The sequence below is a fragment of the Gigantopelta aegis genome, chromosome 3 (assembly GCF_016097555.1).
Source record: "Gigantopelta aegis isolate Gae_Host chromosome 3, Gae_host_genome, whole genome shotgun sequence".
NCBI classification, from domain to species: Eukaryota; Metazoa; Mollusca; class Gastropoda; order Neomphalida; family Peltospiridae; genus Gigantopelta; species Gigantopelta aegis.
The window spans coordinates 38,032,563-38,058,860 of record NC_054701.1 but is presented as its reverse complement, the minus strand read 5'-3'; the positions used below and the strand labels follow the sequence as shown (position 1 = coordinate 38,058,860).

The 26,298-nt window shown below is 33.7% G+C and overlaps 1 protein-coding gene across 1 annotated transcript in view; it reads left to right on the top strand.

The window, feature by feature from the left end:
• The window catches only part of LOC121368002 (poly(A)-specific ribonuclease PNLDC1-like), a 36,025-nt gene extending 10,056 nt beyond the window's left edge, over positions 1-25,969 (top strand). The window contains exons 5-22 of the mRNA XM_041492497.1: positions 1,750-1,825; positions 3,397-3,444; positions 3,930-4,024; positions 7,254-7,354; positions 8,521-8,609; positions 9,181-9,263; positions 11,331-11,391; positions 13,822-13,891; positions 14,379-14,464; positions 16,153-16,217; positions 16,636-16,703; positions 18,313-18,366; positions 19,806-19,848; positions 20,645-20,744; positions 21,319-21,408; positions 21,664-21,752; positions 22,802-22,900; positions 23,580-25,969. Coding sequence (XP_041348431.1) covers positions 1,750-1,825; positions 3,397-3,444; positions 3,930-4,024; positions 7,254-7,354; positions 8,521-8,609; positions 9,181-9,263; positions 11,331-11,391; positions 13,822-13,891; positions 14,379-14,464; positions 16,153-16,217; positions 16,636-16,703; positions 18,313-18,366; positions 19,806-19,848; positions 20,645-20,744; positions 21,319-21,408; positions 21,664-21,752; positions 22,802-22,900; positions 23,580-23,646 — 1,384 coding nt within the window. The 3' untranslated portion in view covers positions 23,647-25,969. The remainder of the gene's footprint in view (positions 1-1,749; positions 1,826-3,396; positions 3,445-3,929; positions 4,025-7,253; positions 7,355-8,520; positions 8,610-9,180; positions 9,264-11,330; positions 11,392-13,821; positions 13,892-14,378; positions 14,465-16,152; positions 16,218-16,635; positions 16,704-18,312; positions 18,367-19,805; positions 19,849-20,644; positions 20,745-21,318; positions 21,409-21,663; positions 21,753-22,801; positions 22,901-23,579) is intronic.
• The last annotated feature ends 329 nt before the right edge of the window (positions 25,970-26,298 follow it).

Here is a 26,298-nt window from a genome sequence, read left to right as displayed (position 1 = left end):
ACCGATAATTTTACTCTGTCGTTTCCAGCAGTGTTCTACGGGAGTGATGTTTTAATACTTTTATGGGGCATTTTTGTAATTATTGATTTACATATCGGTGTAAAATATTATTGCAATGAATTAAGAAGGCATTTAATTGTGGAATTTGAAATTTTAGTGTATGGTCTGGAAAAGCACTTTAACTTCTAATTAAAAAAAAGCATATCCTGGCATTATGTCCCACCCTGCGGGATTTAGCTCAGTTGGTTGAGTGCTCGCTGGAGATGCTTATGTTGCAGGATCGAAACACCTCAGTGGATCAATTCAACTGATGTTTTTTTCTAGTTCCAACCAGTGCACCACAACTGGACCAAGGTTGCGGTATGTGCTTTCCTGTCTGTGTGGAAAGTGCATATAAAATATCCCTTGTTGCATTTGGAAAAATGTAGCGGGTTTCCTCTGATGACTACGTTTCAGAATTATCATATGTTTGACATCCAATAGGCGTGCTAAAAAAAACCCCCCAAAACCCCCAAATAATTCCCCACCTCCAGTATATACCGTAAGTCTTACACTCATTCATGTTTTAGAGATGAATGTTTTACACATTTATTCAGAATTCTGAATTTTTAGTCTTCTTAACAGTGTTTCCTTGTTTTTTCACAGTTTATCAAAACAAATTTATATTCTCCATCCAAAATTTACAATACGGTTGTACTTTGCATACTCTCTGAATAGGGGCTGAGATTTTAGACCATTACCCAAGGACAATCTCAGTTCCCAATCATCCATTATTGAAATTTCCAGAATTGTTTTTCCGTAGCCCAGTGGCAAAGCACTCACTTGATGCGTGGTCGGTTTGGGATTGATCCCCTGTCAGTGGACCCATTGGGCTATTTCTCGCTCCAGCCAGTACACCACGACTGGTACATCAAATGCCATGGTATGTGCTATCCTGTCTATGGGATGGTGTATATAAAAGATCCCTTGCTGCTAATCGAAAAGAGTAGCCCATGAAGTGGCGACAGCGGGTTTCCTCCCTCAATAGCTGTGTGGTCCTTAACCATATGTCCGACGCCATATAACCGTAAATAAAATGTGTTGAGTGTGTCATTAAAGAAAAACATTTCCTTCCTTTTTTTTCAACTTCTGTCATTATATATATTTGTGTACATGTATGTCTCCTCCATTAGATCTATTTAATAAATTTGGAAAGGGTGAATTGTTTCTATCAAACCTTCTCAATATGCATTGTCATTCACCAGTGCTGATTGTAAAGGCTGAAGTAAAATAAAGACAGGCCGCACCATCTGATATTCATATTCTTTTACCATTGTACTACATGTAATTTTGGCAGAGTTTTGGTCCAGAGAATATTTTGCATGTTTTAGCGATCCCTACAGTTTTAATGTTAAATAATAGTTGCTAATCAATTATCCATCTGATTACCAGGGTTGCTAATCAAAAGTTTGAGACTGATTGCGAATATATATTTTTTTCAGGTCACTCTGTTTGTTTTTGTATAGATAGGATTGGGTAGAGCAGTTAATGTTTATAGCACCATGCACCACCCATAAAATTAATTTCATAACTTTTCATGATACATGTCTGTTATGTCATACATATTCTTCAAGATACATGTAACTGTGATTTTAATATTATTAACAATAATTTATTTCGAACAACTATAGATCTCAAATTTTGTTCTGGCATCTTATTTAAAAGTATATTTGGATGATATTTTACCTGTAAGTTTTTTTTTTTTACAAGGTATTTGGCATACACATTCAACTTCCCATTGTTTCCTACATCATTTGGTCCTGTGGATGTCAGGTTTCAATGTCAGGTAAGAAGTTTATACTCTCATGTTGTTTCTGTGTTCTTTATCATTCATCTATAACATAACAGGTGAAACTGATGTTAAATGTGAAAAATAAACTGGAACCAAATAAATACAGGTAGATGAAACCAACAAGCAAAAACCATTTGAACTTAACAGCTTTCGAAATAAGCACATTTGTCTTGACAAGTGAAAATCTGCTTGGACAAGCAAGATATACCCCAATGGTTATCCAGTGACCAAGTAAAAATTTATAATGCTGTTTCATTTCGAGCAATCAATAACATTGTCCTTGAACTTTAATAAAACTGGACAAGTCAAAATATTGGTGGACAAGTACATTTCTAGGTATACTTGTCCAGTGTACTATTGGAAAATTCTGCTTATTTCTATCACTGCTTAAAGGAATGCTAAAGCAAGGCTTTTGGACTGGTGTGCATATTCAATGATACATAATTCACATTATTGCTTAATATCAACAAGTATAATCGTATAGTTAATTAATAAAACGGTTAAATGTGACGGCTATTATGTATAACGGACGCAGCCATTTTGTACCATCCCAGTGAATACGCCCTCTGGCGAGCTGGTAGTTACGTAATACCTAACGTGTCGCATCAGGAATTGGTCTTCGAACTGAAGAAACAAAACATATCTGATTTTTGCGGATGCATCGCAATATTCTGTAATAATATCTATCCCAGTAACACAGCAACGTGTATATGTGGTTTATTTTTCAATACAAAATAAACCACCATTGTCAAAGTGTTGAAATAACTGTATTAATAGTCGGAGTGTTTTGCTTAATTAGTCTTTTCTTTCTGTGGCCTGTACCTGTGGTTCTTGATTGGCAGGTGTATATTTAGACGGTCCCTAGACACACTAAAAAGACGTGCCTCTTTTATTAAGATCACAGGGTATTGTGTGATAACCTCAAATCATAATGGACTTTACCAGCTTTATTACTGTAAGTAATTCTGTAAAACCCTTGATTAAGTAGACTTTCCCATCTAAAATCACAAAACTGACCAATTACGTAGTCCCAGAGAAAAGAAAATTATCACTTGGGTATCGTGAGTGGTCGTTTTTGCTCGAACGTATCCTACCAATAGGCCTAATAATATGCATTTTTTCTTTGGATTTTTTAAAAGAAAAAAATACTATAACTCCATTTCGTTATATTGATGCAAATTGAAATATATTTAGTTAAATAGTTTATTATACTATCAAGTCATTTATGTTGTTTTACAAGTCAGGTTGATGAAAGTGAAGCGCCTTGTCGTGAATTAGAGCATTTGTTTACACTGTGCATACTAGACAAGTTGGACCTGAGCTGACGTCACTTAGCCCCAAGCTATACCACCGGACATCACAAAAACAAAACAAAATGGCTGCCCCCAGTTAGCAGGAATAATTACGTTTTTTTATTAATTCTAAAATTACGCATTTTTCATTTGTTAAAGTGTCAGTATGTGTTGGTGGTCCAGGTATGCATCTTTCCAACACATAAGGCTCTTGTTGGAGTTTAGTCTACCTTTAACAGTATTTATTTGTGAATTTTTTATTTTTTATTTTAGGCATCAAGCCTTAAATTTTTGTGTCAGTTCAAATTTGATTTTCAAAAGGTAAGCTAATTTTGTATTCTGTATTAATTATTACCATGTATATTTATAAGATTTCACTGCTTGATGAATTCATTAATTTTAGACAATGACTTAGTTTTTGGTTATGTCCAAGTAAAGGAATAAGATGAGGACTAGGATAGACATTAACATAGATTAACATAAGAAAGGAAACACGCCACCACCATCACATATAAGTCAACTACTTTTGTTACTAATTAGCAGCACATCATCTTTTATTTCCACTATAAATAAGACAGTATAGCAGTCCTTTAATTTCTGAGTGGTGCTTGAAAGTGCTTTCATTTTGTAGATAAAAATGTTATGCTTTAAATGTGCCGTAATTTTACTGAACTTTTAAAAATTGAGAAAAAAAATAAAAAGACCAATAAATTTAATACATTTCATCTTTTGCTTCCTCCCCACATTTGTTTATAATGGTATTTCATTAAATCATTTTATATTGCTTGTTTTCCTTTGTTTTCAAGTTTATTTATGAGGGTGTTTCATACATGAATGAATCACAGGAACATATTGTTCGAGAGCATATGAGTTCCAATGCCATGTTTCTTGGACTTGAAAGGTAAACAAAGATTATTTTAAAATTATAGTTTTAAATATGGTTTTTCACCCCTGCTTGGGTTTTTTTCTGTAGTTAAAAATATTCTATTTGGTTAGGGAATGGCTAGATCTTAATTGTTATGAAGAATAATAAATACAAAAGTGGAATTACAGTTAAGTAATAAGCTTCTGCTTGAGGTGTGATGAATTGTGCAACTTGTCACCTTCACTAGATTTATTGGGCCATAGGGTTATCCCTTCAGTAGATCCATGGAGTTAAATCTCTTTAGTAGATCCATTGGGATGTTTCCCTTCAATAGATCCATTGGGTTATCCTCTCTTGGTGGATTCAGTGGATTTTTTCCCTTCAGTGGATATATTGGGTTTTTTCCCCTTTGGGGATTTATAGTTTATTTCCCTTCAATAGATCTTGTTGGGTTATTTGCATGAGATCCATTGGGGTATTTCCTTTCTGTAGATGCATTGTGTTATTTCTTTTCATTGAGTCCATCAAGATATTTCCCTTTGTTTGATCCATTGGGTTATTTTCTTTCATTGGATCGTTTGGGTTATTTCCCTTCAGTAGATCTATTGGGTTATCTCCCTTCATTGGATTCATTAAGTTATGGTCTCACTATACAGATGTCATCTGCCATTGAAACCCATGTTAAACTGCCCAACTTCAAGCAAAGATTGCCAATAGAACGGGTTCTCGTTGGCACTAACAACATACACCATTGCAAACATACATTATATAAGCATTTATTTTCACTCCAAAATTGAGAACATTTCCGTCTCAGTTTTTTGCTATATGACTGCATCTGGCTGTAGTACCAGACTGAACAGGTGGTCCATTAACCGATTCACTCCGGCTGTCACTTGCGCTATATACCCATGTCCCAAAAGGTCAATGCACAAGATTACAAAATAACATGGGCAAAATACAGCCAGAAGGCTTACCATTAAACATACATATTGTTTTAATTCTTCACCATTTCCTAGAAGTGAATATGTGAACCATAACATGTGTCACAATTAGGAACTATAGTGGACCGTGATGAATGAACTCTCACCCGGAAGTGATCTGTGTAGTGAGACCTTAAAGTCTAGTGACAGATTTTGTCAAACTTGGTTTGAAGTCAGTTTGATAATTCGGGTCATTTACACCATGAAAAGCTATGCTAGAGCTGTGTAACTTATGAACTATAACCAATACACCAAAAGATAGATGCACCATACCATCCAATAAAACTTCATATCACATTGTTACTCCTTGGTCATCTACACAATAGATGACCATCAAACAAGCAGCCACTATATGGTAATGTATGACCTTGTTGGTAGTTCTGATATGGCGAACATACAAAGAAGCTAATTATCTAGTTAGTTCATTAAAAATATTAGTTTTCATCAATTGTTGCTATGGGCAACAATTGTTTCATAATGAAGTGTTGAAATCCTGTTTTTTCTGTATATTTCAGCATGAAGATCCACATATTATTAATGGCAGATACAAATTCAATTTTTATAGTAGAATACTATGTTATATATTCACAATATCATCAAAACTGTTTGTCACTATGACTGTACATTTGAAAAAATTCATTATGCACAAAATCACAGAAATTAGGGTGAATTTGGATATTGACCTTGTGACCTTGAATTTTGACCTTTTACAATGAGAAACTCAGTGTTAGACACTCAGATCAATTTATTTATTACATGTAAGAACACTAGAATATACATTTTGACACACACACCCCTAAAAAAAAAAAAAAAAAAAAAAATTGACATGTTTGCAATATTTACCCAAATAGGGCCCCCATATGCTTGGTTCAAATCCACATCGATGTAATTACCTTTTATAACGATGCTACACTAGTACATTTTAATTTTGGCTTGTTAAACATATTTTTGGGAATAAACAGTAATTTCATGTTTTACATTATGGTCTCACTACACAGATGTCATCTGCCATTGAAACCCATGTTAAACTGCCCAACTTCAAGCGAAGATTGCCAATAGAACGGGTTCTCGTTGGCACTAACAACATACACCATTGCGAACATACATTATATAAGCATTTATTTTCACTCCAAAATTGAGAACATTTCCGTCTCAGTTTTTTGCTATGTGACTGCATCTGACTGTAGTACCGGTCCAAACAGGTGGTCCATTAACCGATTCACTCCGGCTGTCACTTGCGCTATATACCCATGTCCCAAAAGGTCGATGCACAATATTACAAGATAACATGGGCAAAATACAGCCAGAAGGCTTACCATTAAACATACATATTGTTTTAATTCTTTACCATTTTCTAGAAGTGAATATGTGAACCATAACATGTGTCACAATTAGGAACTATAGTGGACCGTGATGAATGAACTTTCACCCGGAAGTGATCTGTGTAGTGAGACCTTATTCCATCTCCATGGATCCAGTTGATTATTTCCCTTCAGTTGATCCATTTTATAATTTCTCTTCATTGGTATCATTGGGTTATTTCCATGCTGTGGATCTATTGGGTTATTTTTCTTTAGCTGAGATTTTTTTTCTTTCTTTTTTTTTTCTTTAATGGATTTAGTTGGTTATTTTTCTTCAGTAAATTCATTGGGTTATCTCCCTTCATTGGATCCAGTTGGTTATTTTTTCCTTCATTGGGTTATTTCCCTTTGATGATATTGCAGTGAACTTCACATTGAAAGCGTTTTGCCAGTGAATGTTTCTTTATTGTTTTGTTTTGAAAGACAACAAAAATATTAATCAGTTTTGTCCTTAGTCAAGGGACCGGCCTTAGTGGCATCGTGGTTAGGCCATCGGTCCACAGGCTGGTAGATACTGGGTTCGGATCCCAGTCGAGGCATGGGATTTTTAATCCAGATACTGACTCCAAACCTGAGTGAGTGCTCCGCAAGGCTCAATGGGTAGGTGTAAAGCACTTGCACTGACCAGTGATCCATAACTGGTTCAACAAAGGCCATGGTTTGTACTATCCTGCCTGTGGGAAGCGCAAATAAAAGATCCCTTGCTGCCTGTCATAAAAGAGTAGCCTATGTGGCGACAGTGGGTTTCCTCTAAAAACAGTGTCAGAATGACCATATGTTTGACGTCTAATAGCCGATGATAAGATAAAAAATCAATGTGCTCTAGTGGCGTCGTTAAATAAAACAAACTTTACTTTTCCTTAGTCAAGGATTGTTCTTTTTTTTTTTAGATCACATGTTTTTAAGTTTTTTCTTTCATTTTAGGGATGCAGATGAACATTATCTGCAAAAAATATGTTCTCAGGTTGCAGAATGGTTTGTGTCAAGCAAAATGGGCGACACTTTGACTGTTCACTGTGATAAAGGTAAGTAATATTGCCAAAGTTAGGCAGGTAGTCTGATACAGACCATACGGTAAATGAAACTGAAAACTCACCTTAATATAGCAAGTTGGTAATTTATATATTATTATTAATTTACATTTGATTGATTTATAAGTTTTAAAGTGCAAACTTTATGCACTCCAAAATATCAAATACATGTATGTCCAAATTTTAATTTTAATAAAGAAAGGTCGTCAGTAATACTTAACAATTAATGTAGCTTAGTGTTTATTACTATGTTGACTACACAGGTTATTTCCTTGGACCCTACATATGAATTGACATTCATTGTTCTTGGTGTTTCTCGTTAAAATTTTCTGTTTAACATGATTTTTCATTAAGCAGGGCTTCTAGATTATGGTAGCCCCACTCCCGTGGCTAGTAATATTCAATCTTGGGCTAGTAAATATCTACTATTACTATGCCTGATGGCTAGTGAAATTTTTTGTCAAATGCTGTATTTAAGTCTATTTTGGAAATATAAATATCCTGGCCTCACTCCTACCTCCCAAATCTTAGTGTTTTTAAGCTCTATCTCTCTTTGAGTGACATATATGATTATTACTATTAGTAAAATTGTATTTCCTTTAAAGTAAAGTAGGACTAGTGGATTTTTAATCATGGCTTTAATATTTAAAAAATTACTGATCACATGGCTAGTGGATTTTATAAAATTTTAGAAGCTCTGCATTAAGTTGGAGCTGAATAATCTTTTTCACACTTATAGTCAAAATAGTTTCTGACACTTCATTGTTAATACTTAATAATCTGTAAGAAAGGTTTGTCAAATTAATTTGATTTTAAATTTAAATATAGTGATGATTTGTTAATTGGGTCAAATTTTAAAATAAATTAGTTTGAAAAAACTAGAAAAAATCAATATAAAGAAAAATCAAGTAGTGTTACATATTATTTAATTTTCATAGTTTAATTTCAATTAACAGAACAAGTTTATTCAATATTACGGTCACAGGCCCAAAAATACCCCCCAAAAACATGATATATATATTTTGTCGCATGCAAGTGGTTAGCTTACAAAACATCATCACATAGCTTTCTTCTTACAGATACCTGATATAAAAACAATGACAAATTAGAATTGCAATTAGAACTCACTGAAAATATTGTTTGATATATATATTTTTCAGGATGTCAGACTGGTGATGACTATGTTGTGCACTCAGAGATCAGAAATCGGTTTCCTTCAGTTTGGACGGTCACTGATCCATTTGGAAAGGTTTAGATTTTTATTGACAATTTTATCCCCTTGTATTTATTTGCTGCTACCTTAATAAGTGGGATGCTCTTTTAAAATAGCCATTAATTTACCATGGTCAGTAATTTTATTAATAATGATAATAATTATACTTTTTAAAATCAAAAAACTTTTTTCCCCACTGAATTCAGTTAATGTTTTTTGCTTCTTATCCATCGAATCAATTAAGCACTATATGTGCAGATCTTTTATGGATTTTGGAAACCACAAACAGTCATGAAATGTCATGGAAATTTGAATTTGGTAATAGAAAGTCATGGAAAATCAAAATTGGTTAACAATTGTTGTTTTTTTTAATATCTTTTTTATACTTACATAAAGTTTGGGTTTGTATACAGCTAGAAATTTCATGCCAGAATTCTGGGTAATAGAAAGTCATGGAAAATAAAAATTGATTAACAATTTTATTTTATATCTTTTCATACTTACATATATTTTGGCTTTGTGTACAGCTAGAATTTTCATGCAACAATTCTAACACAAATTTTGTTTTTGATTTATAAATATCTTTTTAGTTAGAATTCCTTTTCAGATTGTTGTTGAACGAATCAGTGCTGAGAAACGCAAAACGATGGAAGAGGAAAGTCGAGAATCTCAGCGACAACAAGAGGAACAGTATGTCTTTGTCTTAACTCAAATAGTGGCCCCTGCCAGTGTTTGAGATTAAATATTTGGGGCAGTATCCCAGTTAGATACTAACATTTCAAAATCTGGTATCCCACCTGAGAATTTAGTATCCACTTAAATGAAATTCATAAATAACATGGTAACAAACTTGGATGACACTGTTCTCGTTCCGAGTCTATTGCTATGCTGCAATCGAAATCGCGGAATTTGTGAATTCGGAATTTATTTTTGAATAATACTAACATAAATTAATATTTAGCAGTAATTTATAAGTGATTCTGACATTATTAATGATAATCCTACCAATTTTCTGCAGATGTGGAATCAATATCTCAAATATAATTTGAAGGGAGGAAACATCCAACACAAACAATAGCGACTTAACAGTTCCCAGTGTAGCATTAGACTGGGTATGAGTTGGGGGAGATATTGTTACGGCATAGCATTGGACTGGGTACGAGCTCGAAAATACTGTTACTTAACTTCATCAGTAAATGACGACTTTCATTGTTTAGTGAAAAATAAAAACGCAGTATTAAAAAACCAACAACATTATATGGTATCCTGGTGGGATACTGGGTTCTTGAAGTTTGGTATCCAAAATTAAATTCTGGTATCTCCGGGATATCGGGATACTGTTAATCTCAAACACTGCCTGCGCATGCTGTAACCTCACTGTGGTGCAGGGGTGTAACATTCTCTTTGAGAATGGCCAATACAGCACAAATAAATTTTGAGTAAAAGTCGGTATCTATCTGTGATATTTGTGTTTTTGCACAGTTCTTTACACTGTGTTTTTGTTTAAATCTTGAATTTTTATATTGATGTTGATATTTGTTTTCATTACCATAGTTTGACACCCAATAGCCGATGTAATTTTTCGTGCTGGGGTGTCGTTAAACATTCATTCATTCATTCATTCATTCATAATTCAAATATTGGAGTAAAGTAATTACGTAATACTGAGGATTCCAGCCAGTGCACCACAACTGGTACATCAAAGGCTGTGGTATGTGCTATCCTGTCTATGGGATGGTGCATATAAAAGATCCCTTGCTACTAATACAAAAATGTAGCAGGTTTCCTCTCTAAGAATATATGTCGAAATTATCAAATGTTTGACATCCAATAGCCGATGATTAATAAATAAATATGCTCTAGTGGTGTCGTTAAAATAATAAAAACAAAAATACTGTGGACTTTCCTCGATATGTGTTAATTCTTATGCTGGCAATATAGTTTGCTTTTGTGATTATTTTTCAACCAATGTTCATTGACAGATTCCATAGTATGCAGTGGGTTAATGGGTTAAAGTGTTATGCATATTGGTGCAAAAAATCCGAATCCCATCAATTTGCACTTCATCTTTTTTTATTCATGGATTTGAGTAACTGTAATGAGTTAGTGTTGGTAGAGAAGATATTTCCAGTGATACACCAGATTCCAAGATGTTCGATTGTATTATTCTTTGGCTTGAGAACAATCAAGGTTCAGGCATATCCATCCAAGGCACACCTTGATGGAAGCACTGCTCTAGGTCAAGGTCAGGAGTTTTAACGTGCACAGTCAGAGCACACAACTGTCCTAGGCGCAGGTTCTGACCACTGCCAGCTCCTTCATCTAGAACAAGAGGGCTACTCTTAATGTTGGGATCTTTTAAATATTCTGATAAAAACAAAAAAAGGGAATACATAAATAGTATGAATAAATTTTGACTGCAACCAAAATCCTCACCGACAGTTTCCCAAACTTAACTGTGTTACTGACAGTCAGTCCCACATTATAGCTCTGTATTTTATACAGGTATAACTACTCTAGTAGTATATTAAATTTAATCTTAAATACCATGTGTTCCTTTGGTTCTATCCATCAGTATACCTGACAAAAAAACGCCATCTTTTTAAGTCACTGCAAATCTGTTTTTTCTTTTCTACAATAACCAGATTTCTCACCAATTTTTTTTCTGTTTTGATATTTGGCCTTACTGCAAATTATGATGTGTATTTAACATTAAAAACTGGTGACTACCATGAAAAAATGTTTTTATTATTGCAGGTTAATCAACACCATGTTAGGTTTTACTCGAGTCTTCCGGCTTCTTATAGAACTTAAGAAGGTAAATTTGGTTACCTTTGTTTTGGCTCTGTCACTATTTCATTACCTTTTGTTTTGGCTCTGTCACTATTTCATTACCTATGTTTTTACTTAACTTAGACTTTTAAATTTTGTTGTGCCTATGTATTTATAATATTCATTAATTATTTTGTTGTTTTTTGTTTTTTTATGTTTGAGTACTTCCTTGAGTTCTGTCTTGTTATGACACTTTCATGAAGTTTAGAATTCCCATTATTATTTCTTTATAAACATGCTGATACTTTATTATTATTCATACTACTGTTGTTGTACTGATACCTGTGTGTGTAATAATCAGACCTGTCAACCTTTAGTCAAGAGAAATCAGGAGGTGTGTGTTGAAAAAGCAGGAGATTTTGTCAAAAGTAGGAGATTTTTTAAATTCACACAATTTAACCCAAAATCGCAAGATTAAAAAAAAAAAGTATTACAATAAGTTATATGAATACTATATGTCATATATACTTGTTAACCTTAGATCTTGGCATTAAAAAAAAAAAAAAAAAAAAAAATAATAATTTGTTTTAAAGTTTTTTTTTTAAGTTTCAGTATTATGATTTAATATATATTTAAAAAAAAAAAAAAAAATGTTATCCCAAAATGTTAAGAACATGAACAAGAAATAAAAAATTTAATTAGTACATTTACGGTATTACACTTACAGCCTTACAGGTTGCGTTACATTATCATTTGTGGTTAGTGTACCTAAGTAGGCTACCAAAGACACGTTTATATAAATTGTATTAATTAATATTCCATTTTTACTATAATGAGGAACGGTGGCATGGTACTTATTTAAAATCATTATAATGATGCAATAAACATTGTATTTTCATTAATCATAAGTAAAACCTCATTACGAACATTGTGTGAATTATACCCTTTTCCGAGAGTAACTTTATGTCAATGTCCAACACAACATTTTTTAATTGTACAAAAATAATTTCTTGAAGTATACCCTTATAACCAACATTTTACTGCACAAACATACGAAATTAACTGACACAAGTATGTTTATACAGCTAATTGGTCTTTTCGTTGTCTTGCTGTGACATGTGATTTTAACATGCATCGTCACGATCGTGTGTCTCGCTGTCAACTCGGGAGTCTGGCAGTTCAGATTCGTCATAGTTGCATTATGTAATCCAGTGGGAAGACATTTTACAATTCAGAGGTGTCATTAGAACTAAATTGGATAGTTTTATATATGGCAACACTGAATGTCAATACACAGCCTGTTGAATTAGCGGTAACACGCTTCGTAGTCATTACGATAACAACAAACATTATAATAACACGTCATTTTATAAACTCCATGTGCTTTTTGAACAATATAAATAGGCTATCCCACAATTCTCACTTCGGCAACGGTTAAACAGTCGCGGATAATTCAGTTTGTTACATTTTCAGAAACCGAAAGTAGTCGACATTTTCCGAATGAGAAAAAAAGGCAGAGTTATTTCCCTTATGATATTTTGACAAAGAGGATCGATTTTTTTTTATGCTTACAAAAATGTCATTTAGAAGGAGAAATTGTCCTCCCGCACAGGGGAAAGGAGATTTGATCAAATACCGGGAGACTCCCGCGGAATCCGGGAGGGTTGACAGGTCTGGTAATAATTTATATTGAAACAGCACACCGTTGGTCAAAATATAGGTGGTGATGTTTTTGTTCCAATTATTTATGGTGAACAATGTACCGTTCTCAACTTTCTTGATACATGGTAACTTCCTGATAACTTGAATCACCATTCTCAACTTACTTTGATGCCTAATATATATACTCTTCAAAAAAAGTAGGGGAACCTGAAATATTAATGTTAATATCAACTATTAGACCGAACATACGTTTTGACCACAGACATCCTACGTTCAGGTCTATTTATCAACACACTGAAACACATGCGTGGGGTGTCATTCTCGATTTTGACAATTTCCAGGAAGGTCCATTAATCACTGTGGAACATTATTTCTGTCAATCTTTTTCATTCTGTTGATCATACAGTTGTTATTATTTTGTTTTTAGTAATTTTTATTGTTTGAATTTGCGATTTACTGATAAAAAATGTCAACTTTCAAATTTCAGTTCTGACCTCGATTGTCCTTCTAGATCTTTGGTGGTCATAAAGCTTACTGTAATACTGAACTACCAGTAATGTTTGCCCAATTAATTCACTATTATCATAACCATTCCCCACAGCTAATATACCTTACAATTTTGGCAATTGTAAATTCTTATTAGAGTTCCCCTACCTTTTTTGAAGAGTATATATTATTATTTACTGTGCATATAATTAATATTTATTACTGTATTACCTAAGGGGAAGTCTCTTCATTTGTTGAATTATTTTATGCGAGTTGAGCCCTAATCAATCTAAAAACATTCAGAATAGATAACTGGTTTTTCTTTCAGATTCTTGTAGGTCACAACATGTTGATGGATCTTATGTTTATGCACGAAAAGTTTTTCAAGCCATTGCCAGGTACAAAAGGAAGCATTGTCTGACTGAGTTTTAACCTGTCCCAACCAGTGTTCTATGAGTAGTATATCAAAGACCATGATAAGTGCTGTTGGGGAAAATGTATATAAATGATCACATGCTGCTGATGGAAAAATACAGTGGATTTCTTGAAAAGAGTTTGTTTCATAATTGCCAAATGTTTGATACCCAAAAGCAGATGATTAATTAATCAATGTGCTCTAGTTAAACACAACACACTTTACTTTTTATGGCATTTACTGTTATTTTTTTATTTTTTTAAATTTAAAACTGTTTATTTTTTCTTGACCATTCCCATGTTGACAAATATCAACCCATTTAATCTTAATTTGTTTCCCCTCTTTTAAAACAGATTTATGGGCTTTGTATTGAAAATGTTAAAATCAAATTAATAATCTGAGAAATAAAATTACTCATAGATGTCTAATTACTAACCACTGATTTTGAATTTTTTTTTTTTTGTCTTTAGAAAAGTATTGTGATTTCAAGAGGAATATACATGAAATGTTTCCAATAGTATTTGACACAAAGCACTTCTGCACTCAGTTGAAAAAGGTAATACGAAAATATGAGCAAAGTGTCAAAATAACCATGGTAAGCACCAAATAGCCATAGTTTAAAATGTGTTGAGATGCTGTTAGCAGTGATTGACATAAGCAAAACTGTTCATTAGTCCACCGGACAAGTACATCTACAAATCGACTTGTCCTCCAATATTTTCACTTGTCCAAATAAATGTTTCGTTTCATTCAAGTGCAAGGACGGTGTTTTTACTGCTCCAAATGAAACTGCATTGAACAGTTTTACTTATCCATACAACAAGCATTTTCCAAGCACATTTTTCACTTGTCAGGACAAATGGACAAGTGCTTATTTCGAACACTGATTAGACAAATGTTTCTTTCATGGGTCATCATATTATCCCCCCCCCCATAGACCTACTGGTTTATGCCCCTTGCCAACCAGTTCCCATATCTTAACTAACAAAAACTGTGCTATCCTGTCTATTGTAAAGCATGTATAAGATATGTTGCTAATAAAATGGGTTAAACTTTGTGGCGACAGAATGTTTCTTTTTAACACACATTCTAATTACCATTTTAGACACTTAACGGTTGTACCATATCAAATAAAATCCCATAGTCGACCATGTTAATGTATGAGGTTAAAAACTTGTGAAAAAACCATTACAGTGACACAGATTCCACATATGAGACTGTAACGTCGCCAGTATCGACTTTGCTGAAATAGCATAGGGCAAAATACATGCAGTTTTCTGCCGTCTGCCTTTTTTTTATTTTTATGGAATACTCTTCAAGAGGGGTGAAAGCCTCCAAAGTATGTGACATAATTAATATAAAATCAATGATCTCTAGTGGTATCATTAAAGAAAAAAATAAATAATAAATTAATATGATGTCATCACGTTTGCTTTTATATCATAACATGTTATGACGTTGTTAGATTAAGTTATATCCTTTCACCCTCTTGGAGAATATTCCATAAAAAGTTAAAATGGCAGCCGGCACAAGCTAATATAGGTAATATAGGTGACATGGTTATTATCTAGTATGTAGAATCTGTGTCATTGTAATAGTTTTTTCAAGATTTCTGTCTGGACTAAATATGGGTAAAATCTAACGAAAAATAAAGGTAGGAGAGCAATTTTTTGTAGTTGTTAACATTTTAGTTCGGACTTTAGAAAGACTCCGATGTATGAAAAGAATAATATAAACAACAATATGTAAGTAATGTCCCATTTCAATTAACAAAAATATGTCTAATAGTGGAAAATATGCATAGCAGTAGTGTTTAAAAACTAGGTTCTGTCACTTTTAACAAAAATATGTCTAATGGTGGAAAATATGCATAGCAGTAGTGTTTAAAAACTAGGTTCTGTCACTTTTAATAAAAATATGTCTAATGGTGGAAAATATGCATAGCAGTAGTGTTTAAAAACTAGGTTCTGTCACTTTTAATAAAAATATGTCTAATGGTGGAAAATATGCATAGCAGTAGTGTAGGTTTTCACTTTTAACAAAAATATGTCTAATGGTGGAAAATATGCATAGCAGTAGTGTTTAAAAACTAGGTTCTGTCACTTTTAATAAAAATTTGTCTAATGGTGGAAAATATGCATAGCAGTAGTGTTTAAAAACTAGGTTCTGTCACTTGAAATGAACATTTGTGTCCTTTTTCCTTTGAAAAACATTATCTTCAGTGTTTGTTTTCTACATTCGCAGCCATTTGAACAGAGCAAACTCCTGGAATCGACATCCCTGGGTGATTTATATCTTGCACTGGACAGGTGGGTTGCTTGTACTAGCATATGAATCGCATTTCCTTTTTAATAATAAATCACTTATTCTACTGTACCTTGTATAAAAATCACCTGAGTGTCTATTTAAGAAAATTTGAATATATTCATACACGTATGTAATACTGTGTATTTTCCTTTGGCATTTCCAACGAGTACCACACAACTAGTACATCAAAGGCTATGGTATGTACTGTCCTGCCTAAGAAGTGCACATAGACAGGACAGTACATACCATAGCCTTTGATGTACACATAAAAAAACACAGTCAACTGGTTTAACATCCAATTAAGGTTCAAACATGCTCGATGGAGAAAGTATAAAAAGTGAACTGTTTTTTACTTTTAAATTTATATACATGTATATATATTCATCTATTTAATGAAATAATTGTTTTCTTTAATTTCAGTTCCAAAGGCAAACTGCATATTTTGTGTCAGCCAGACATCATCCACGCTCCTGGTTTCCAAAGATACAGTAAGTTTTCCAGGGAACGTTATATTAACATCAGCTCAATTATTATAAGACTTTTCCATCACCCGGGTGAAAATTTCGAGACCATGGTCTTTTCTGTTGACTGTCCCACATGACCACATTCTTATTATGACAATAAATGTTAGGTTACACAAACAGAAAAGATGGCTTAAAATTCATGTATGATTTTATCACTGCACTATGGTATTTACCCAGTTTAATTTTGTGTCCCTGTTTTTAACAAGAAGGCTTTTAAAATTTTTTAATAACAAAATAAAACCCTGTGTCAATGAGCATGTCACCGCCTCACACTAATATGATGTCATATATTACCCACCGACGTCATGTAAACGCAAGCGGTGATATCCCATTAAACTTTCCATGGAATAGCTCATTCATATACCTGAGGATTTATATGTTTTCTATCTGGCGAACTATCTTTTCGTCTGACTGTCGACAGGTATTGATTTAGGGTTAAAAGCTTCAAATTTATGTATGATTACACTTCCAGTATTTTGTGTCCCTAATTTTTGTAAGAATTTTTTTTTTTATCAATAGCCGATATTTTTGTGCTGGGGTGTCGTAAATTATGTTTTAATTGCATATGGCATTGGACAAGTCTGTTAACAGTCCCTAATTCAATACATTTTTTTTTTTGTCCGTCTGTTAACCGGACCATATCTTGAATACAGATGCATACAGGACCATCAAACCTCACATGTAGGAACAACTTGGGATGGTGGTGTGTCGCATCCTATTACTAGGTTACTGTGACCTACTTTTCACGGTCTACTGCACATAACAGTAAATCCTTGTCCCGACCATATCTTACATACAGTAAAGTTTATTTTATTTAACGATGCCACTAGAGCACATTGATTTTTTATCTTATCATCGGCTATTGGACATCAAACTTATGGTCATTCTGACATTGTTTTTTAGAGGAAACCCGCTGTCGCCACATAGTCTACTCTTTTATGACAGGCAGCAAGGGATCTTTTATTTGCGCTTCCCACAGGCAGGATAGCACAAACCATGGCCTTTGTTGAACCAGTTATGGATCACTGGTCGGTGCAAGTGGTTTACATCTACCCATTGAGCTTTGCGTAACACTCACTCAGGGTTTGGAGTCAGTATCTGGATTAAAAATCCCATGCCTCGACTGGCTTACATACAGATGCATACAGGACCATCAAACCTGACATGTAAGAACAACTTGGGATAGTGGTGTGTTGCATTCTATTACTAGGTCACTGTGACCTACTTTTCACGGTCTACTGCACATAACCAGTAAATCCATATCCACATCATATCTTGCATACAGATGCATACAGGACCATCAAACCACATGTAGGAACAATTTGGGATGGTGGTTGGTCCAAAACAAACTGTTCATCCATCCCACTGCAAAAATTTCACATAATTATAATTGAATCATACACGTAACATATTCATTAATATAGATATGGTTTTCCATCAAACTCCTGATGATGGGCATATCATGTACCTCACCAGTACTCTTGTTTATTATATAATTTTTTAAATACAAAATGTTAACTGACTTTTCTTCTGATTTTGATATTTTATAGTGACTATTTTTTAATGTATTTAGATGGCGTGCACTCACCCCATGAAGCTGGATATGATGCCTATCAATGTGGATATGGTATGTATATTTTTAACTGTATGTATTATCTTTTGACATAGTACAGTAAACGGAGTGGGACTTGGCCCAGTGGTAGAGCACTCGCTTGATGCGCGGTCTGTCTAGGATTGATTCCTGTCAATGGGCCCATTAGGCTATTTCTTATTCCATACCATTTTCATGCCAGTGCATCACGACCGCTACATCAGTTGCCATGGTATGTGCTATCCTGTTTGTGGGATGGTGCATATAAAAGATCCCTTGCTACCAATTGAAAAATGTAGCGGGTTTCCTCTGTAAGACTGTATATGCAAATTACCAAATGTTTGACATCCAATAGCTGATAATGAAAGAAAGAAAGAAAGAAATGTTTTATTTAACGACGCACTCAACACATTTTATTTACGGATATATGGCGTCAGACATATGGTTAAGAACCACACAGATTTTGAGAGGAAACCCGCTGTCACCACTATATGGGCTACTCTTTCCGATTAACAGCAAGGGATCTTTTATTTGCGCTTCCCACAGGCAGGATAGCACAAACCATGGCCTTTGTTAAACCAGTTATGGATCACTGGTCAGTACAAGTGGTTTACACCTACCCATTGAGCCTTGCGGAGCACTCACTCAGGGTTTGGAGTCGGTATCTGGATTAAAAATCCCATGCCTTGACTGGGATCTGAACCCAGTACCAATCAGTCTGTAGACCGATGGCCTAACCACGACGCCACCAGCTGATAATGAATAAATCAGTGTGCTCTAGTGGTGTAGTGAAACAAAACAAACTTTAATGTTCGTACAGTAAATTAATAGGTGGTTCGTAAAATATTTAAGGTTAAATATATTCAGTGTAATACGTAATGATAGTATAAATGAACAGATCTGTAATTAATACCTACAGTATTAGTATTTGTCATGTTATAGATAGAGGATATTTCATGTTTTTTTGTCAAATATGATTTACATATCTCATCGAGTGAAGTTTGCAATCATATCTCACGAGTTGCACTTGCGCAATGAGTGTGATATGATTGCAAACTTCACTCGATGAGATATATGTATAAATCATATTTGACAAAAAACATAAAATTTTCTATTTATTATATAACTTTTGGCAATTTACCTTTATTTTTTAAATGCCAGCAGCAAAATAGTTCCAGCTTTCTTACAGTGAAGATAACACTTTCTACAGTGACGATAACACAGTTTAGAGTGAAATAGTGAAATTTTCACTCTAAAATGTGTTATTGTCACACTTTTATTTCACTGATATTTTAATTTTAAGATATTTCACTAAATGTTATATAATAATAATTGAAAACGCTAATAAATGACCTAATATGACAATAGAGATGAACCAGTCTGTGTTGTAGTCATACATAAATGTTTAAAATTTCTTTTGTCTAAAAGGCACTACATGTATGTGCTTTTCATTAATTTTCTTCTGTTTACTTCAGTTTTCCTTCGGATTGCTCATATGGTTACATTTAAGGACACAAAGTAAGTCATTCTTCTTCTAGTTTATTCATTGATGTAATGTTAAAATAGTTTTGAAAAAAATAATGTATATTTTCATAACAGATTTATAGCAGTCCAATACGAGGTAACTGATAATTATGTATTGTTATATTATTCATTTTGTACCTGGAAATGGTTATACATTTCCCGCCCTAACTATTACTGGTATATCAAAGGCTGTGGTATATGCTGTCCTGTCTGGGAGAAGTGCATATAAAAATATTGCAGGTTTTCTCTAGAACTATATTATATAAAAATTATCACAGATTTGAAATCAGTGTGCTCTAATGGTGTCGTTAAACAAAACATACTTTAACTTTGGTTATAGATCATTTGACTTAATACCGGGTATTTAGTTTAAAAAAAATTAATACACAAAATGCTATGAAGAGTTATGATATATTAGAAATAAGACTGAGACATTTTGTATTTTAGACTCGGCCTTTGATGATATCATTGCAATGTTTTGTGAGAATGTAACTTACTACCGTGATAGCATCGTAGGATTGAACAACTGCAGTGTTTTTTCCCCACCCCAACCAATACATCAAAGGTTGTTGTATGTACTGTTGAAAAGTGCATATAAAAGATCCCTGGCTGCTAATGGAAAAATATAGCAGCTTTCCTCTAAGACTATAAGTAAAAAAATTAGTCAGTGTTTGACATCCAATAGCCAATGATTAATAAATCAGTGTGCTCTTGTGGAGTTGTTAAAGAAAACAAACTTTATTTATTTTTACTACCCTGATTACCGGTAGTGTCTCGGATTGTTTTGTAGATCTATGAATGTCACTCCCTGCTCATTTGATGTGTACCTGAAGAACACTACAAAGTTTCAAAATAGTGTGAACATCATAAGGGCCATGATCAACTACATTGTAAGTATTGTTTATATTAATGTATTGTTTTAGGAGATAGAAATCGTTGTAAAATGTTTCCGACCAATATAGCCTTTTCGATGACGTAACATACAAATTAAATACAGTTTTTTATTTAAAATATCAGTGTCTGTATTTACAAGGTGTTTGTTGTTGTCCTAATAATTGTGGTAGCCCAAACCAGATTTTACCTCCCAATAATTTTATAGGTACGAAAAAATATATATCATGAATTAAAGTAAAAACTGAGTGTTACAAACATTAGTATACAACCACAAACACATTTGATATACAGACATTGGTATTCTAAACAAGAAAATGTATTTAGTATGAAATAGCAGTGGCCAACAAGGCTCTGTTATCGCAAACATCTCACAATGGCTACAAACTCAAAACAGTCCCTTTAATGGATAGTACATTTAATAGTCAAATAAATAAACACATTTATGGATTATCACAGTACATTGTATGTCAGAATCTGTTCCAGATCTGCAGAAAAGGGCATTTCCTCTACCCCTAGTGTATATATCATTAAATCCTTTATTTTGCAGTACATTTTTGCTTTGATTTTTAGAATTTAGATAAAGAAGATCCACCTAGTAAAAGGCCGCAGCTTCTGTTTGTGACAACCCGCAAGTACGGTCAGTCTCTCAAAACAGAACAGGTAAATTAAACCATTCCTTGACTGATGAAATGGATGGATGGATAAATGAATGGGTGAGTGAGTGGATGGATACATTCAGAACGATGAAATGATGGTTAGAGGAATTGATCTTAACAAATGTTAAAGACCAATGTGTATACCATCCTGTCTGTGATGAAAGATATATAAAAGATCCTTTATTTGCATGTTACAAATTATTTCGAGTGTCTTCCTTCACATAGAATATAATTAAAACAACATTCCTTTCCTTTCCAGCTAGGTTGCTGGTTCTCCAAATATGGGACTGTTGACATTCGTCTTCAAGGCAGACAGAAAGCACTGGTTGCCACTGGCAATTTTTCTTGGTTGGTTTCTCTTCATATGTGTTTTATACATTCAATAATTACAGACTTTTTTGGTGAAATTATATTATATCTTCTATATACAAGTTATTATGCAGATAAAACCCCAGTCTCACATACACAAATTATATCGCGAATGGGCCCGATTTAAGAATTCTTGGTGATTCTTGGATATACGTACTGAGACCATAGGGGGGTACTGGCCTTTCGTCAGTATTCTTGAATGATCTGGATCGACAGGAGTAATCGTGAATAAAGTTGATATTGTGACTCAATCTTACAAGTTCTTGAGGGCATTGTGCGTAACCGTAGTATGTTCGTAGACGCATTCGGTATATTTGTAGTTTAACGTAAGGTATTCGTACGACTATTGAAGGGTCTTTCTCTACCTCTGGCTCTCTCCCTCTGCCTCTGATTCTCGACGGGTACACTGGCTCTTCCTTTGTTCCTTGCGGTCGTTTGCTGACTTGAAGAGTGGCACGGTGATGTTCACTGCTTGCAGGCAGAACGTTGAATGAAATCTGGCCTGTTTGGGAGCCTTCATATAGGCGACTTGCGGCAGTCGTACTGGTTCTTGAGGCAGACATATTGATTTGTGTAGCAGTTGTGCGGATTCGTAGGCGTGTCGTAGTAATTCTTGACGTGTTCCGCATTAATTGTCATGTTTCGTAACGTATTCTGGAAAGCATCCTAGGGAACACACAGTAGGTGTCCTGATTTGAAATGAATCGGGTTTAAATAGTATCGTATTAGTTCTTGCAGCAGTCATGAGAATTTGTATGCAGTTTTTGCCAAATAATTGGGAGCAATTAGGGCTGCATAGGATCATGTATATTCCTGGACATTCGGGGTATAATTCGTGTATGTCAGACTGGGGCTTAAGATGTTTCAAAAATGCTTTAGAATTTACGGCCATTAAAAATTAATTCCAGTGTTTCGCTCAGTGTTATAATTTCTGTAATAGCTATAATTTTTCTCTCACCTGTAATTATAAAGGTTAAAAGGAGAAATGTTTTAATATATTAATATTTGCTGAATTTTTATCTTTCTAGTGCGAAGGACATTTTGAGATCTTTCCGGCATCATGAAGTAATCCGAGTGACCTATTATAATATCTGGAAACACTCTACCTTAATCCGTGGCCTTATGTGGTTGGTGCTTACATCATGTTATTAGTCCCCTACCGTCCTTCTGTCTGCTGTCTGTCCTTCCATCCATCCATCTGTCCATCCATGCATCTGACATATAGTTTTCTAGATGTGTTTTTCCACAATGCCTTAAGCTATTGAGCTGAAATGTTGGGTATAGCTTTTGCCCGTACTGTTACAGATCAACTTTGACTTTCATGGTGATTTACCCATGTTTGACAGAGTTATGGGTTTTGAACTTAGGAGATACGGAAATGTGTTTTTCGAATTTTGTTTTGCAATGCCTGAAGATATTGAGATGAAATTTTGTCTATAGCTTTATCATGTACTGTTAAAGATCAGATATAACTTTCATGGTGATTTATACATTTGTCAGTTATGAAAATTTGTTGGGCCTGGTAGGGGACATGTATTGCATTAGCAGTACTCTTAGAATGCTTGTTACATCTATGTTTTTAATACTTCATTGCATTAAGCACAATTAAATAATGTATATCTGGCTTTGCAAAGCTCACCTTGTCAAATAACCATCTGTCACTTTTTCAATGCAGATTGACCAATAGCTTAAACCAAATATTGTTTTGCCTTGACGAATTTATCATGTTAGACATCAAATAGCTGCCGACTAAACATCGTGCTGGTGTATGATATAAACTAACATTCCACTCGGGTTGTCTTTCAGGACAGGAGTAGCTGCGTCTGGTGGTCTCTGTCTGTGGGTGTTGCTGTCCAGCAGCAAAAACAGTTGACACGCCTCACGTCCAGAGTCCATCCACTGATGTGCAATGTCTAGTAATGAACATGCCGTGCAATTCATTTCTGCTTGTGGAAGATGAAGTTGTATTTGTATGATTTACACAGGAGACTTAAAAAAAAATAAAAAAATTATACTGTAACCTGATATCTCAATTGTGATGCATTTCTCCTTTTCCAATGGACTGGTCCAAACTGCCCAAACAGCCACTTATTGGTTAGAATTTCCATGGTGTCATGAGAATTCTGTTTTTTATTAACTTGTAAAAATATAGAGGTTATTATCAGCTATCATTTTATATACATTGTTGTCATAACTTGATGAAGAGAGATGACAAGATAAAGATATTACCTTTTGGTGGCAACAGCACCAGCTTCAGCATTTAGCTCTGTGATAAGTTTTCACATTTTGTTTTATTTTTTCGTCCCAGATCAACACATTTTGGGGTTCTTATTTGCACACTGATGTTCATCTTAGTGCATGTATACTAAGGTGTCGCATACATTTATTATTATTTCACACCAATTCACATATAATTCAGCTTAATTTTTGTTACATTTTCATGAGATAACTAACAATCAGTTAATACAATTGGTTCATCCTTCAGGAAATAATTGTTTATGAGCATTTGCAGAGCCGGTTTAAGGATCCGCGGGTCCTGTAGCACAGCGGGGCCTCCTTCCCAGGATATATATTTTACAAGCACCCTCAGGGAGAGAGGAAAAGTGACCTGGGGAAAATAAATGTACACATCAGCACGCATCCACCCCTGAAGAATGAGGCTCGTAGCACGTGCTACATGTGTTACTAGGATAAATCGGCTTTGAGCATTTGTTCATTAGCAGTGTGAATGAAGTATAGTGCTATTATAATTAATAATGCTATTAATAGTTAATTATCCTATAATTTATGCATAATATCCATGTTATAAACCCATTTAATATTTTGGCGAATAAACCCAGTAATTTTCTTAATTTTTAATTTTTTTTTTGTCAGTAGGTCATTTGGTTACAAGCCAATAAGACCTATACTGTCTTAATAATTGACATCAAAGTACATTTGTGCCAATGTTGATGATGTCATTACTAATTATGATGGTGACTTTAGAAATGTGATTGACTAAATATTAAATTAAAATGTTCTTTTAGAAGTGTTATAGGATAAGTAGAATTAGCTCTTTGTGTTTTTTAATATTTAAAATATCAACTTTGTCTAGTTTATCCTACAGAGCCTTGACAAATACCAATTAACATAGACTTTGTTGATATTTTCAATATTTAAAAACACTTATGATGAATTCACTTATAGTTAATTCAATATGGCAAAGAAATTATGTTCTCATTAATCCTGCATGAAAGAATATGTTGCCAGAAATAACACTTCACTAGTATTGTTGTATTAAAAATACATAACTTTTCACAATTATTTTGAGTTTATGAAAAAAGTGCAAATATATTGTGCATACAAATGAGAGAACTTTTTATGAGCATACAGGTATTTTGATTATCATTTTATATATCTTTTATACACCAACTGTAAAATATTTTATTTTGTTGTACGACAAGCATACATCTTGTAATCTTGAAGTATGTTGTCATTTCATAATATTAATTCATCTTTTCTGTCAAATGTGATTTACAGTATTTGTTCTTTCACAAAGTCCTGCTTGTGTAACAAGCATAATATGACTTTTTTATGATATACTGTAACTTTCATAAATTTATATTTTTGAAAAGCTTATATAATTCACAATTACAAACAAATATAAATCTGAATGTCACAGAGTAAATAAAATTAATTTCGTCTAGTTTATAAAAGATAATAACTTACTGAACTTCTTGTTCACAACCGTGAAGCTTAAATTTTAAAGACATGTACGCCAAAGTGTGAATGAATGAATGAATGAATGTTTAACACACCCCAGCACATAAAATACATCGGCTATTTGGTGTTAAACTACGGTAAATCCAAAAATCAAGTGATGAACATCATCAATATAAAAATTCAAGAGGTAGATTAAAAGACAGCATAAAGAACTGTACATCAAAGTGTGTTCAGATCACATACTAATCATATGATGTGCAGCTATTTTGTTCTTTCTGTGAAGGTTGGTGATTTTCCCAAACTTGAAAAAATTAAATTGTTTATAAAAATGGAAAATTGATGAATATATAAAAACATAATTTTTACTGGCTTACCTTATTTGGATATTTCTCAAGACAAATGTGACAGTCGATTGAGATGTACTGAGAAGTAATTGGGACAACTTGACCTTTGACACATTAACAGATAGATCAAATAAACACATTCAAAAGAGATTTTAGGTTTATTTTCAATCTAATTAAAATTTATATTTTATTTGGCTAATCAAAACCTTTAATTTGGCAAGAATTTAACATTTTTTTTTCTTCAATTTGCCTGATTGCTAATAGTTTTTTGGGGGTCTTGCTTGAGTTCCCTGTTACAGTAACACCAGGAAAATCAGGTAGGTCTAAATATTTTCCATTTTGATTGAAAATTATTTATTTAGTAAAAATCAATTAAGAATTGACCGCAAATTATTTTTTGGTTCATGCAAGTATGAATTCACACGAAACATGTTGTATAAAAAAACAATGTGCACACTGTATGATCCCGTGTAGTAGGC